Genomic DNA, 15399 nt, shown 5'->3' on the forward strand with positions numbered 1-15399 from the left:
GTTGCAGTGTATTTTTGCACCAGTCCCTCAGAGATGAGATATGGGTCTGAAAATATCATATCGGCTAATCATTGCATTTATTGATTACATTATTTAGTTTGAGATTGAAATACCATATTTCAATAAAATGAAGAAATATCACGTTAATCAATATGACTATTTTGTGACGGTTTTATAATACGGGAATTAAATACCATTTTTCGGAAGCACGTTTTTATGCAGTGGGCCCGATTTTATCGCCAATTAGTTAATATTATAGTCTCTTTTAAATTACTGTTTGACTCTTAAGAAGCTGCTTCGACATAAACATGAAAACTGGGTAATATACATACATACATATGTATGTATCTAGGTATTTGGCGAGGTATTTTAAACTCATATGGACTTACATATCGTCACCTGAAATGCAAAATAACGTAACATCATTTTCGAAAACTTACAGTGGCATGAATGAAACACGAAATAAAATGGCACATGAGTGAAACAAAATTTTAATATTGGTTAAAACTGGTTTATATCTGACCTCAGAATCTGAAAATTTTGAACATGTGTCATATTATGTTTGTAATTTGGAGTAGTGAAGCGTAATCAATAAGACACTCAAATTCGAATTTTTTGATGATACGTTATTTTGCATTTCAGGTGACGATATGCTGTCCAATTGTGGAGTAGCGCAAGCAAAATTTCTTCAACGATATCAGTCCAAAACGCTTAGATTTATTGTTAATGCGAGCTGGTTTGTGGCCAATTATCAATTTCATACAGATCTAAACATTATAGATACATATTAAAGATGAAATTCGCAGCATAAGCACAAAATATGTTATATTACGGCAATGGCCCTACTGGATAATATTAATACATCCTGACTTAAAAAGAATCATGTGTTATATTTACCTTTAAGAGATTAAGTTTTGTATATTTTAATAAAATTTTAATAATAGAATTATGAATGTAATCTCAATTCTCAGTGGAGTTCAAATATTCTTAATATTTGACCGCCTGCGTCCCTGGTGATATATTGACAGCCAGCGTGATAATATTAATAACTGATTTATTTACTGTCGTACTAATAGGCTGTAAATAAGTAAGTAATAAACAAGTTTTGCTAAAAAATATGTATGTATATATTTTATATCATTTTTCATTTCATCTCTACTAGTAAATGATAAAAAAATTGCATATAAATTAAAAAAAAATTCTTAAAAAATTACTAAATTATCTTTTATGAAATATATTGTAATATATAGATATTTGTTTATGTGTGCTTTGTTGTTGCGTACGGCAGGTAAAGCGTGATCATAAGTATAATCAAAACAGTCACACTTCGTGCTGCTGGGACAAAGTGATGTATACTTTTAGGCGTGACCAAATGTGTTGAAGTGCACTGTCAGTGTAGGCAATTACTTTTTAACATACATTTAGGCGGCAATTATTTACATTTTATTTTGCTATCACTTATTTTTTAAGATATTTAGATTTTTTATCATTCAGAAGAAAAAAAAATTGTTGAAATAATCAAATTTTAACCGTTAATATCTCTTAAATGGTTAGGCTTAGGAAAAGATCGTAAGAGACTGCTTTGTAGAGCATTAAGTTTCGAATATAAAAAATAAGATATTTTTGGACTAATCGGAGGTAATATTTGAATTTTTCTGTCCACTGCAATGTGAAGGATCTTCGCGTTACAATTAAGAGAGCTGTCTAGGAACCTATTTTAGTATTTTTTTTTGGTCCACCCTAGCATATAATATATGTATATTATACCATGAATTTGTATCCATTAAACAGGGTATATTTAGTTTACCACCAGGTTTCTAACACGGAGGAGAAAAAATCGGAGATCCTAATAACTATTTATGAATGTATATATGTACATATGTATATAAGTAGAAAATTTTTGACAGCTGAGTCAATTTAGCTAGCCCTAGTCTTGCTTAGAGATATCAATCTGAATTTTTGCATACATCCTTTTCTTCCCAAGAAGCACATTATTTGACAGATATGTCAATCTCGGAGCACCATAAGCTATAGCTGCGATACAAACTAATTGATTCAAATCAAATCTCTGTATGGAAATTTCTTTATTTGACAGAATTTCTTCTGAAAATTTGGCAAAGATTATTTTCCAAAGCAGCGCTACAATTTCCGAACATATTGTTCAGATTAAACCCCAAGCCTATATCTGCCACACAAACTCACCGGGCCAGATCAAAATAAAGAATTTTTCAATCAAACCCAGCATTCATTATTGGATAATATTCGCAACATAATCATCCTTCTTGGAACCCAGTGAAGAAAATACAGCAACCGTAGCTGAGAGTGCACACTATTCGGCGCCGTTCGCAGCACCTCGGATTGACGTATGGAATGGCTTGGTGCCTTTTACGTTCAGATCTTAAATTGAAAGCTTACAAAATACAGCTTGTGCAAGATCTGAAGCCGCTCGACCATTCCAAGAGACATCGCTTGTCTCAAAGGGCGCTCGAAAAGTTCCAAGAAAATCCGACCCTTTTGAGCGACATTTTGTTCAGCGGCGAGGCTCATTTCTTGCTCAATGGGTATGTAAACCATGCATTTGGGACGAAGAACAACCTGAAGAGATTCAATATTTGCAATTTCATCCAGAAAAACAGCGGTATTGTGAGCCGGTGGAATCATCGGTCCACATTCTTCAAAACTGATGCCGTTGAGAACGTAATAGCTATTGCCGTCGCCTGATTTGATGCCTGATATTGAAGCTCGTGATCTCGGCGATATTTGGTTTCAGCAAGACGGCGCCAATTCCCACACATCATACCAATCAATAGATTTCCCAATAAATGTATAGTCTCTATGTTTTTTCTGCAAAAAAGTAAGGAATCTCAAAATGGATCACCCTTTATTTATATGACAATTCGAGATCTTATATATAATTGCAATATACAACATGAATGTACTTATGAATGCAGGTCCCGATTTGGTTTAAACATTAATCGCTCAGACAGACGGTTTATTTGATAAATACTTTTTCTGTTTTTAACTTCATTTGAACTTTATTAATTAAGCCACATTACACGGTTGTTAACATTAAACATAATACTCGTAAAATGAAATATTGACCGAGCAGCTTTTAATTGCGGCAACGCGCGGCGTTCCCTCCTCCGGACTTAGCCTTAAGCACAAGTCATCGGTGCTTTGCTTGTGCTTCGGCACAGTTCTGCCGACAACCGATGCGTTTTCGACTGAAGCAATGACAGTGACGTAGGTGAAGGGAACAGGTTGCGTGTTGCAGCAACACCAAGAAGAAGGCACTATGACAACGCTGATATTGGGCGCAGAGATGCAGATGGTGTCGACGATTGCATGTGCAAATGGGACGTGATAAGCACAATCTTAAGTGCGCACAGCGCCAATGAGCAAAACACACACATACACACGCACACGCACGCTCAATGTCAGGTTGCAGCCTTTTGCATGCGCTGACCTTGCCACATGCGCTTAAAGCCTGGTAATTGTTCCTTTGAATGTGGCATTGGGTCAAGAGTGAAAATAGGTTGATAAGGGCATCGCGAAAACACTATAAATTGGTTGATACCGTTTGTAAGTTCATCAGTTCAGCTCCAACTGTGCTTGCATTATAGTGTTGCATTATTTAAACAATAAATCCAAAAAACATTCTTAACGACGTCAAAATGGCATTCAAAATAAACTGCTATTGCTTCATTGCCCTGACTATTGTTGCTGTTGTTGTAAATGCAGCTGAAGAAAAGAGCGATGAGTACGACGCCTACCCGAGCTACAGCTTCAATTATGATGTGCAGGACGCGGTAACTGGCGACATTAAGTCCCAGTCGGAGCAGCGCGATGGTGATGTGGTCAGAGGACAATACTCGCTTCAAGAGGCCGACGGCTATCAACGCACTGTCGAATACACCGCCGATGCTGTGAATGGTTTCAAAGCCACTGTACGCCGCGAACTGTTGAGCGAGCCTGCCAAACTCTTGGCTCCAGTGACTTTAGCACCGCAGATTTTGTCACAACCCAAAATTGAAAATGCTCAGCCACAACCCGCCAGCCCTGTCAGCCTACCCAACCTACCAGTCCCAATTGCTCCGAAGTATGAACAGTTGGCACAGAAATCCTACGTTGCACCGGTTGTATCTCCTGCATACTACCGCGCATATGCTGCACCTACTCTGCTTCATCACGCACCAGCCACCCACGCAGTCATACACCACGCTCCAGCTGCCGCTGTGCATTTGTCGCCAGCCACTCATTTTGTCCATGCGGCTCCAGCTGCTACCACCTTGCTGAAGACTTCGCCCGCTGTTATCACACATCACGCTATTCATGCAGAGGCTCATCCAGCCGTGGTCAAGACATCTTTTACAGCTCCGCATGTTTCATATGTTTACTAAAATGTAGTATTCGACTGAAAATGGCAGAAGTACCGAAATAAACGAAAAGATCCGAAAGCTATAGTTTTCTGTTTTAACTGTTATAATGATTATGTGTGAATTCTAAAAGACAGCATATCATATGTTTATTAGGGTGGGTCGAAAATTATTTTTTCACTTGGTACTCTGAAAAATCGGTTCTTAGAAATCAAGTATCTACAAATATCTTTCCAAGTATGAGCTCTTAATTTTAACGGGAAAGTCGTCTGCATTACATTTTTCTATTTTTTCTAATTAACAGCTAGAAATTTTCATACTTCGCTTCCAACTTCTTGAAAAAATATCTCAATTCACCGATTTTGTAGGAAATTGAATGCTTTACAAAATGATCTCCCATGATTTGTTCGTAAACCTAACCGTTTAAAAGATATTATCGATTGAAACTTGAAGTGTTTTCATAGAGGTGTCTCCGAAACCAAGCGAAGAAGAATATTCGTTTCTTTTGACCCACCCTAGTATGTATATCTACAGATTGTGATGAACTAACTACCTCGACTGTGGAATGTTTACTCTTCTGATCAATCTGCAATTAGTCGGCTGATCGTGGAACTAAGTTACTGGGTTTTCACTACTCTTATATTTCAGAATTTTCACACTAAGCATTCTATTTCTACTCTATTTTCTTTAACAACAATTTTAATTAAATTTGTTATATAGTTATATTTAAAATTTATTCACAGTTCGTATTCATGATTAACAACTAATGGCAAATGTTCCGTCGACCTTCTCTAATAAGCGTAAGAGATGAGTGGAGAAGCGAATTGGGTCTTCACTACTGCGGGTCCGGCGACGAGGGGAGCTGGAGCGGCGAAAGCAGCGGCAACTGGAGCAGGGGCAGCGACTACTGGGGCGGCGAAAGGAGCGGCTCTGACGACAGGCGCTGGAGCAGCAACCACTGGAGCAGCGGCAACGACAGGGGCAACCAAAGGTTCACGACGGACAACAGCGTTGAAACCGTTGATTGGGTCAGAGGTGTAGTCCACAATACGACGGTAACCATCAGCGTCATTCAGAGAGTATTGGCCTTGAACGAAACCACCATCACGGGTCTCCACAGCGGTCTTCGAGTCACCGGAGAGAGCATCTTTCACATCATAGCCGTAGGTGTATTGTGGGTGTGGGTCGTATTCCTCAACGCGAGCGGCGACAGCCAATGGTGCGGCGGCTACGGCGGCCAATGGAGCAGCAGGTGCGATGACACCGGCGCTGGCGGCAGCGATGCAGAGAGCGAAGAAGGCGATGAACTACGAAGAAAATATAAATACATTAGGTTAAAATACCGATTGTAACACATTATTGATTTTTTTTTACAATTTTTGGTAAAATAAAAGTTATCCTAATATTTAGTATCAATGCAAATCCTTACTTTGAATGCCATTGTTGTTTGGTTTGATTGAATTGGTTGCTACAAATACCGAAAATGGAATTGAACTGATTTGAAGACTAACCGAAAGTGTCTTTTATACAAATAAAATCGATGGTTCGAAGACAAAGAGGAAATAAAAAAGCGTGGAGCTATTAACTTACGCCATTTAAGCGACAATTTGCTCATACAAATTCATTGCGGAGAGCTTCTTTAAGCAAAGCGTATTATACTTACATATATGAATGAATGGTTGTTATGAGCGGTTAGCATAAAGTGAATGAAGGCTGACCAACTAGTTTGCAAGAACTGACGATTAAAAATTAAATATTGGAGTATGAATAATAGGTTACACGGTAAAGTTCTGAAGAAGTTATTGGAGACGGATATTTAAGTTCTAATAAAAAAGTTAAAACAACAAATTTATAATCGCTGATTAGTTGAATTACTGAAACGAAAAGGATCATAATTAACTCAAGTTTAGCTCAACAGGGTCATCATGCTTCATTTTCATAATCATACATTCTTGCTCGACTCGTCCCGATAAAGATGATTTTTTTTTCATACGATTGTACCCGATTTTAAAGCCAAAAACGCAATGAATGCCATCAATTCACCACCGTAATCCACCAGATTTAGCCTTGGAATTTTTTCTTGTTCCCAAAACTGAAATTGCCGCTTAGGGAAACACGTTTTCAGTCGATCGAAGGGATTAAATAAATGAAGAAGCTCAAGGCGATCCCAAACAGTTCTTATGAAAAGAGTTTCGAGGACTGGAAAATTGTGGGCATAAGTGTATTATATCTGGTGGGGACTACTTTACAAGCGACAAAATAAATATTGATTTATAATTTCCGCGAACTTTTTTGTCACAATATATACAATGTATGTGTATGTACAATGTAAGAAATTTGATATTAATTAAGAATTAATTGTAATTTTTTATACCTACGAAGGTGGTTCGAAAATAAGTTCTAAGTCCATATATAAGAAAATCGAAAATTTATCCATTAGTGGTCATTAATTCTCTTCGCATCTTCTCTACTTAAATTTGACTCTTCTTACATCTTACAAACACTTTTCCATTGAGGTTTGCAAAATAGGTCTGCTTAGTGACAACCTTCACCGAATCAAACTTTTTTATAATCAGGAACTTTTGCAATTTTGGGAAAAAAGAATGTCATGCTGCAATAATTCTGGAAAGTGGGACTGCCCAGATGTAAGCCTAAATGGAGCAGTTTCTCAGTTCGGTGTCAAATTGGTTAATAGGCACATGGTCATATGTGACCGTTTTGATTTCTCCTTAGTAGACATGGGGGTCACTTTATGAAACTTTCTAATAAAACAGTTCTATCAAGTGGATATTAAGTTCGCCACGATATTCTTAACACCCAGAAGGAAACGTCGGAAACGCTGTAAAATGAACGGTGATCCACTTTGAGGTTTCCTATTTTTTTGTTATCGTGTGATGTTTTTTTCCAAGGCTTGAATCGAAGCTGAAATTCTCCTCACAGGAGAAAGTCTAACGATGTGATATCACACGATATTGATGGCCAATCTACCGTTGATTGATGCGATGTGTGGGAAGTGGCGCCGTTTTGTGAAACCAGATCACGAGCTTCAATATCAGGCATCAAGTAGTGCGTCATCATGGCGCGATGACGGTTACGTTCTCACTGACATCACTTTTGAAATATAGATCGGTGATTCTACTGGCCTTAAACCACATCAAACTGTTGTTTTTCCCAGAAGAAACTCTTCTATTATAATATGTCATAATAGAGGACCTCTTTTGAACCTATTTAATTGAAAAAGTCCTCGCACTAAAATTTCAACATCGTATTAAATATATTTCAATAAAAAATTACAATATGTGCCACAATTATCAGTAAAATCGTAATAATGAAATTTGGTTAGCTCAATCGTTAAATGAATCACATCTATTTCTGTACCTTCCACATCTGTTAATCATATACATGTATACATACTTACATATATAACTAAAATTTGAATTGACGTGTGGCTTAGTCATTACCTCAGCCGTATATTGTTAAAGCGAGGACTCAAATGCATCTGATTTCAAAATGCCCTTTTTGTCCATTACTTAGTCACAATGCGACATCTCCCAACCCTCGATGGCATTTAGTTGCAAGTCATGTCGCGAAAAATTCTGTTGTTGGACATAATCTGCATGGGTGTGGCACTAGCATTTGACATGCAACGTCCCTTTGCAAAAATACCTTACTGATGATGCAATGTAATGCAACGCTTCATATTTACAGGTATTAATGGACATACATATTTATGTCTCCATGTGTCAGTGAAGTTAAAAAATAATGAAATTGATGGGTGAAACTATTTTTCTTATATTATAAGACTCCTGTTTACTATTGAAAAATAAAAGTACAACTGTTTTTGTCTATATATTCACAGTGCGGCTTTATTCAGGATTAACAACTAATGGCAAATGTTCAGTCCAGCTTCTCTAATAGGCGTAAGAGATGAGTGGCGATGCGAATTGGGTCTTCACTACAGCTGGTCCGGCAACGAGGGGAGCTGGGGCAGCGACAACTGGTGCGGCGAAAGGAGCGGCTCTAACGACGGGGGCTGGGGCAGCAACAACTGGAGCAGCGGCAACGACGGGAGCAACCAAAGGTTCACGACGGACAACAGCGTTGAAACCGTTGATTGGGTCAGAGGTGTAGTCCACAATACGACGGTAACCATCAGCGTCATTCAGAGAGTATTGGCCTTGAACGATATCACCATCACGGGTTTCCACAGCGGTCTTCGAGTCACCGGAGAGAGCATCTTTCACATCATAGCCATAGGTGTATTGTGGGTGTGGGTCGTATTCCTCAACGCGGGCGGCGACAGCCAATGGTGCGGCGGCTACGGCGGCCAATGGAGCAGCTGGTGCGATGACACCGGCGCTGGCGGCAGCGATGCAAAGAGCGAAGAAGGCGATGAACTGTAATGAAGTATAAAAAACGTTGGTTACTCTATGAGGTAAACACTGATTAAGACAAGTTTTTTGCTTAAGTCTTTTGAAGCACTTTTTGTATGGAATTTAGTCCTTTTTTGTTAATTTGTTTTTTTAATTTTGGCTAAGCCTTTTTTGTTTTTGTTTTAGGTGGCTGTTATCCTTATTCCTGTTGTTGCTTACTTTGAATGCCATTTTTGTTGGGTGTGTTTGAATTGTTGCTTTAGTTGCTCTAAATACCGAAAATGGATTTGAACTGATTGGAACCGGCGCCAACTGGGCCTTTTATACAAATCAAAGCGGCCATTCAACCAATAAACTCAAAAATAAATAAAAATCGAACGCATAATGAAAACGAAAACCTACTTACGTGCGCCATTTGAACGACAATTTGTGCACATATACATGCAAACATACATACGTGCGTACATATGTATGTATGTCCATGTCTGAGCGCAGACGCAATGAGCTTCTTTAATTCAAAATTTGATTGCATTGCTGGTGAGCTAAGAATGCATGATAAGCACGCCAAGGCTGCACACCCGCACTCACAGCCGCGCCTCGGCCGACGTCAACGTCAACGCCAACTAATATGCGCCGCGCTTATGTATCAGTCCACGATTGCAATTACAATGCGTACTAATTTTGTTATGCATGCACTTGTTTATGTTTATACACACACACATATATATGTATGTGCTTATGCATGTGTGTGTACTCAAATGACGATTGACCACAGCTGAGCATAACACTTGTGGTGGCTGCGGCTGCGCAGCGGAACTCACACCAGCAAGTGCAGCGCGACAAAGACGACAAAAAGAAGTCCAACGTGCCAATTTACAGCGCATGCGCGCAATATCGGCTGACTAGTGGCCAATATTCATGCGAATCGGTAGCTGGCAAGTGACCAAACGCTTGGTAATTACAATGCAACGCATGCGCAAATGCATAATGACACTGGCCAATGGAGGCATTGATTAACCCGCCTGTTGTATATCATTTTTTCGGGTGTGTATGAGTATGTGTTCAAATTATCATGCCAAGTGTGCTACGCGGCGCATTCGGCTTATCTACGTTTTTGTTTCTATTTATAATGCGCTGCATATATTTCCATTATTTTCATAAAAACCTGCGACATTTAAGTAAGCCATTACTTAAGGGCATGAGTCAATAGTGATATCTATGTATGCATTGCAAGCTACTGTCTTAAATATTTCCGACAGACACTTGACCACGAAACATATCTACAATCAGATATATGTATGTATATGTGTGCGTCTTTGCATTCATAAAAGTCAATGCGATAAGAACGCCTTGCGATAATCATTGAAATATTTCATCAGACCAAAAAGCCTGAACCGACACAGACACAGACTGCACTGAAAATAGTGTTGGAATTTACGTTAGATTCTGGTAGTCGTAGCAAGCGGAAAAGCATGATTGGCAGATTTTCGTTTATATCAAACGCTATTAAGTCAACAACCCGGCATTCTCTGATTGTTAGCAGAAATCAACAAAGATGACCTTGAAAAATATATGATCACATTAAGCATAAAATAAACAAACCGTGTGGAAGATAAGTCAGAAATATTTTTACACATACGCGCACACTTACATACATATTGTCACCTAAAATGTAAAATATCGTAACAACACTATTAACAAGTTCAAAGAAGAAGCAAAAAATGAACGAAAATCATGACCATAGTTAGAATTTTGGTTAGAACTTGTCTACAACTGATAGCACGAGCTTTAAACTTTGTAGATATATGTAAGATGGTGAAATGAGTCCTAATCAATAATAAAGCCAATATCAAATTCATTGATGTTATGTTGTTTTGCATTTTAGAAGACGATATGCTTTTTTAAGCATAAAAGTACGTTAAAAAATCGGTACATACCGATATGAAATGATCGTTTTTTTTTGTGAAAGTTAAATACTAATTTTGAATGAGAAAAAAAAATTATTCAAAGTTTCAACCACTTTAACACAATTTAACCACCTTTCTTGCAATTTGTTGATACCGTGCCAATAGAAATGTTCGTCTTTTGAAGCAAACCAATCAGACACCCAATTTTCAACTTCTGCGTAGGAATCAAAGTTATGATCAGCCCATCGATGAAAACAAAGGTGATCGGAAGGGGTCAAGTCTGTAGCGATTATTATTAACAGTTTCACCAGGTCTTTGAAGCTCATGACACTTCTATGTTTGATGTAATAAGAAGGTTGTAGTATATCATGTGCTTCTATAACCTGATGAAACTGTTAATACCAATCGCTAAGGACAACAAATGATAAATTTGAATTCTTAGCGGATCGATCTGTTTTGTAGTCGATGTTTATGGTTGCCCCGGATTAACCCGTGATTTTCTCCGAATTCTTAAAATAAAACCATTTTTCAACGCCAGCGACAATTTCATGCAATATTAAATTCAATTAAAGCAAAATTTTACAAGTATTTTTTCGGTTTTCTACATTCAATTCATGTGGCACCCATTTTCATAATTTTGGATCTTTCTCATACCTTTCAAACGGATCTGAAATTGTCTGTTGTGCAACATTTAATATGGCTGCCATCTGCTTTTGACTCGAAGTGTCAGCTTCAACCAATATTGCTTGTAGTTAGGCGACTTCAATCTTTTTTGGTGGTCTTCTAAGTTTTTAATTTCTTACATCAAAATCATTATCGCTGAACTGTTGAAATCATCTTTTGAATGTTGCTTCTGATAGAGCATGATCAATATTTGGCTCGTCAAGCATTCGATGTGACTCTGGAGCACTTTTCTCCAAATGGAAGTAAAAAAACAATGCTTTCCCCCAATCATCACTTTTCGGTACAAAATTTGATATTTGAAAAAATATGTTGTTGTTTGTTCAATGACTGAAAGGTTAATTATTTATGCTCTCAAGTTTAATGATAAGCGAGTACTTAGAAGGCTCACTTAAAGTGAAATTAAAAAGAAAATATATTTTTAATATTTTGATAGGTTTTAAGGCTATATAAATAGTATACTTAGTTAAATCGATATCTCAAATAGTTATTCTAAAGTGAAGTTCCTCAGCCCAATCCTTCAGCTCACCTTTAAACGAATTTTACAAAAAAAAATCGAACGTACATGTTTTGTAAGCTCTCCATGCAAAGACATACTGTTTATTGAACTGATCAAAAGTTTAATTTTTGCAAGCCAGAAACGATCAAAATTTTTATATCTTTTTCGACCATAGGTCATTTACAGACTACATTTTGTGGAGAGAATTTATGTTTTTAAGTTTCATCAATGGATAATGCCGAAATTACGACAGCAGTGGAGGACCTTTCTTTTTCTTTAAAAACTAAAATTACTGTGTAACCTTTAGGGTGGGCCAGCTACTTTTCTTTTCCATCCAATAAAAAATTCGGGTTTGAACACTTTAAACCCTTGGGGATAATGTAGATACCTTCCTGCACCTCAGATGTTACCATAAAGGGATTTGATAATCGGATTTCCTCGCGGAAAAACAACATTTTCAAATTTTTTTTTTCTACATAAAAAAAAAGAAATATATCGCGACATTTTTTTCAAATAGTTGTAATCGAAAAAAAATCCTTCATCCAAGTCTTTAAGAATTGTACCTAAAATACTTGTGTAAAATTTCATGAAGATTGGCTGCGTAGTTTTAGAGAAATCTTGCCAAACGACTTCAAAAACACAACAACAAACATAACAAAACGAAACTATTATTCGGATCAACTTGAAAACAATATTCTAGAAGTGTTGTAGAATTTAATGAGACAATAAAAAAAAACGATTTTTTGAAATACGTTAACCCATGTGACCCCTGAAATCGCACACCTACCTTTAGCGTAGAGTTAAACTTTAAATGCGGTAAGCTCGAACTGTGATTCCGACCTATCTACTGAACCGATTTGATTCATAGTTTTTTTTTTTTTAATGTTCGTTAAAGGTTTGGGTATAGCACGAACAACCGAAATAAAAAAATTAAAAATTACACTACTTGTTTATTTATTAATTTTTTTTACAGTTGTAGTTCGTGCAATTTCCAAGTCTTTAATAAACATTAAAAAAAACTTTGAAGCAAATCGGTTAATAATGGTACTTCAAAATGAAATACATATGTTTCGTTTGTTTCAGATCATCCAAAAGCGAGTAATCGTCTCAACCACTTTTCAATATGGCTACTTTCGGTTGGTTATATCTCAAACTGATGTAGACCAAAATGGTTCATAAGCGTTTTATACTTCATATGATGTACCTCAAAATGTACGAAAACCGATAGTGTCCGATTAAAATTGTGCGAATAAGAATTTTTTCATAAAAAGGTTACTTCAACCTGATTCTCCTATAAAATATGATAAAATATACGCTAATATGTATGAAACAATTGATACAATAATTTGTTTTTAATTCCCAAAAATCGTTTTCTTAGCCAGTCGCACTACTTATGTCCCTTAAGTAACAGCTCAATTCCATAGAGTTTGAAAAATCACTCAAAATTCAACCATATTCGTCAATGTTCCCAAAATTGATCTTAATGAACATTTTTTAATACGACATATTGTATGTCAACATAGTCTTTGCCATTTCGCAGTTCTTTATTTTTTCGTCCACTTCACTTCGGAGATTCGGAAAAAATAAGTAAGCAATAAAAACCAAAATGCGTACACTTTGCTCGTAAAAATAAAAATGTGACGCGACTTTCATGTCCGCACTCGCAGCTCGGCATTTTGATAACCATGAAGACGAGCGCGCACTAATTTTAAACAGCAACACAAAATACATATTTGCAAAAAACAAAAAAAAAACACAAAAACAAATACAAACTACTTCATATAATACCCGCTGTGGTGTTAATTATGATGGTGGAGCTTTAAGTGCACCACTCCATGCCAACGCGTGATGAGCAGCACAATTAACCGCAAAATGCCGATGTCTAAGTACACACATACTCGTACATATGTACACTCGTATATGTACGTACATATGTATGTTTGTGTGTATAAATAAAATAATGCACTCAATGTGTCCGCATTTTCATAATAAGCCATAAAAACGGTTTAGTGCGCACGATCGCGTTAAACGGTAGCGCTTGTCAGTTATTTTTACGGTTAATTTGCCCACTCGCTACAAGGTGGCATCACTTGAGAGCCTCACTACGAGTAATCCGCTAATGAAGTGTACTTAAGCAAATTCACTTGTGATGGAGATAATTACACGCACGAATGTGTGGGTGGTCGCTGATGTCAAACACATGTTTCTCGCGAGTAAATAAGATATTTCTTGAAGACAGTTTTTATACGAGAAATTTTATTACTAATAAGTACATACTAGAGGGGGGGGGGGGTAATACGTAAACTTTAATATACTTGTAGACCATAACTTGACGTAGCCGTACAAGACATAGTCTAACGGCGTCAAGTCGCACGATGGACTGGGTCAATGGACTAGGCTATTTCGTCAGATGACACGTTCACTAAACTCGGTTTTCAAAAAATCGTTTGTGTTGCGTGTGGCCCCGTTTGGAACCACATATTGTCCAAGACCATATCATCCAATTCGGATCAAAAATATTCGGTTATCATTAAAGTATGATGATTAAAGTATGTAAAAATATATAGTTCAAGATACAATTATGAGACTCAAATGATTACCAAACAGAAACCATACCCATCTTACTGCAATTAGCAGACTTCCAATTCTGACCCACAAGAGAATGTCATAAGTAAAGTCTTTTGTAGAAAGGAAGAAGAAGCTAAAATGAAAATCATGCTTGTCCAAATTGAAATTCACTTTCGATTTCCGTTCATATCAAGGTTAATCGCGTGCGTGAATTCCGGTGGTAAGGTGTAGCGCGGCGCGGCAAATTGAAGCGCTGTGAGAATCATATAAGCGCACGTAATTCATAATGGCAGTGACTTTGCGAACGATGGCCCGATTTTGAGGGAATTTGGACATTCTGTCGTTAAAAGTAAGGCGAAAATAAAAGTGGAAATAAACTTTAAAAGCAACGGTGTGTGCGGCAAAAGGCGAAATTTACCCAAATAGTGGCCGTGACAAACCGTAAGTAACATTCGTATGAATGTAGCTAAATTAACTGTTAACGTGCCATGGCACATGTGTGTTGCATACAAATACAAGCGTACAGTGTGTCGATTTTACTAAACATGTGACATAATAATCACAAAGATTTCAAGAAAAGAGAGAGTACAAGTTAAGCGTTTTTGATTCGAGTTTGTTCGGTTCTTCTAGAGTCAAGCGGTCTCTCATGAAGATTTTTAGCGCATTCACAGAAGTGAGGAAAGTGTTCTGATCGCCAATCACTTGGGAGTGGCCAGAAATGATTTTTTACATATGGTTCAAGCAACTCACGACTTTCGGTCTTGGACCAAAAACCATCTGTTTGTAGGCGAAACATTCCTCCCCAGCATTGTGCGTTGGGTTTGGAACCCGAAACATAGAAAAAAACCCCCAATGAAAAGGAAAAAAACAGCCTCGAATGAGATCCCCACAAAAGTAATACTACTATGTAAACTGACGTTGAGAAAAACCAAAAGCTCCGTCAGGAACGGGAAGAACTTCTCCGAGCTGTTCGATATCAAACGAGGTTTCAGACA

The 15399-nt window shown here is 37.4% G+C and overlaps 3 protein-coding genes across 4 annotated transcripts; 1 reads left to right on the forward strand and 2 right to left on the reverse strand.

Moving 5' to 3' along the window:
• Window positions 1-3209: 3209 nt before the first annotated feature.
• Window positions 3210-4428, forward strand: LOC105222611 (pupal cuticle protein Edg-84A). The gene has a single exon (XM_011200000.4). It carries the CDS (start codon window positions 3675-3677, stop codon window positions 4398-4400), a length of 726 nt encoding a protein of 241 aa, XP_011198302.2. The 5' UTR covers window positions 3210-3674; the 3' UTR covers window positions 4401-4428.
• Window positions 4429-5091: 663 nt separating this feature from the next.
• Window positions 5092-9066, reverse strand: LOC125776246 (larval cuticle protein A2B-like). 2 transcript variants are annotated; one of them, XM_049447518.1, is made up of 2 exons: window positions 8969-9066; window positions 5092-5683 (listed from the first exon to the last, which is right to left on the reverse strand). In XM_049447518.1, the coding sequence occupies exons 1-2, from the start codon at window positions 8978-8980 to the stop codon at window positions 5168-5170; spliced, it is 528 nt and encodes a 175-aa protein (XP_049303475.1). In that variant the 5' UTR covers window positions 8981-9066; the 3' UTR covers window positions 5092-5167. The 2 variants fall into 2 exon arrangements, with proteins under 2 accessions (XP_049303475.1, XP_049303474.1); XM_049447517.1 differs by lacking the exon at window positions 8969-9066 and adding an exon at window positions 5806-5940.
• On the reverse strand, window positions 8199-9066 carry LOC105222610 (larval cuticle protein A2B). Its single transcript, XM_011199998.2, has 2 exons — window positions 8969-9066; window positions 8199-8773 (listed from the first exon to the last, which is right to left on the reverse strand). The coding sequence occupies exons 1-2, from the start codon at window positions 8978-8980 to the stop codon at window positions 8288-8290; spliced, it is 498 nt and encodes a 165-aa protein (XP_011198300.1). The 5' UTR covers window positions 8981-9066; the 3' UTR covers window positions 8199-8287.
• Window positions 9067-15399: the final 6333 nt, after the last annotated feature.

Source organism: Bactrocera dorsalis, chromosome 2 (genome assembly GCF_023373825.1).
Source record: "Bactrocera dorsalis isolate Fly_Bdor chromosome 2, ASM2337382v1, whole genome shotgun sequence".
Taxonomy (NCBI): Eukaryota; Metazoa; Arthropoda; class Insecta; order Diptera; family Tephritidae; genus Bactrocera; species Bactrocera dorsalis.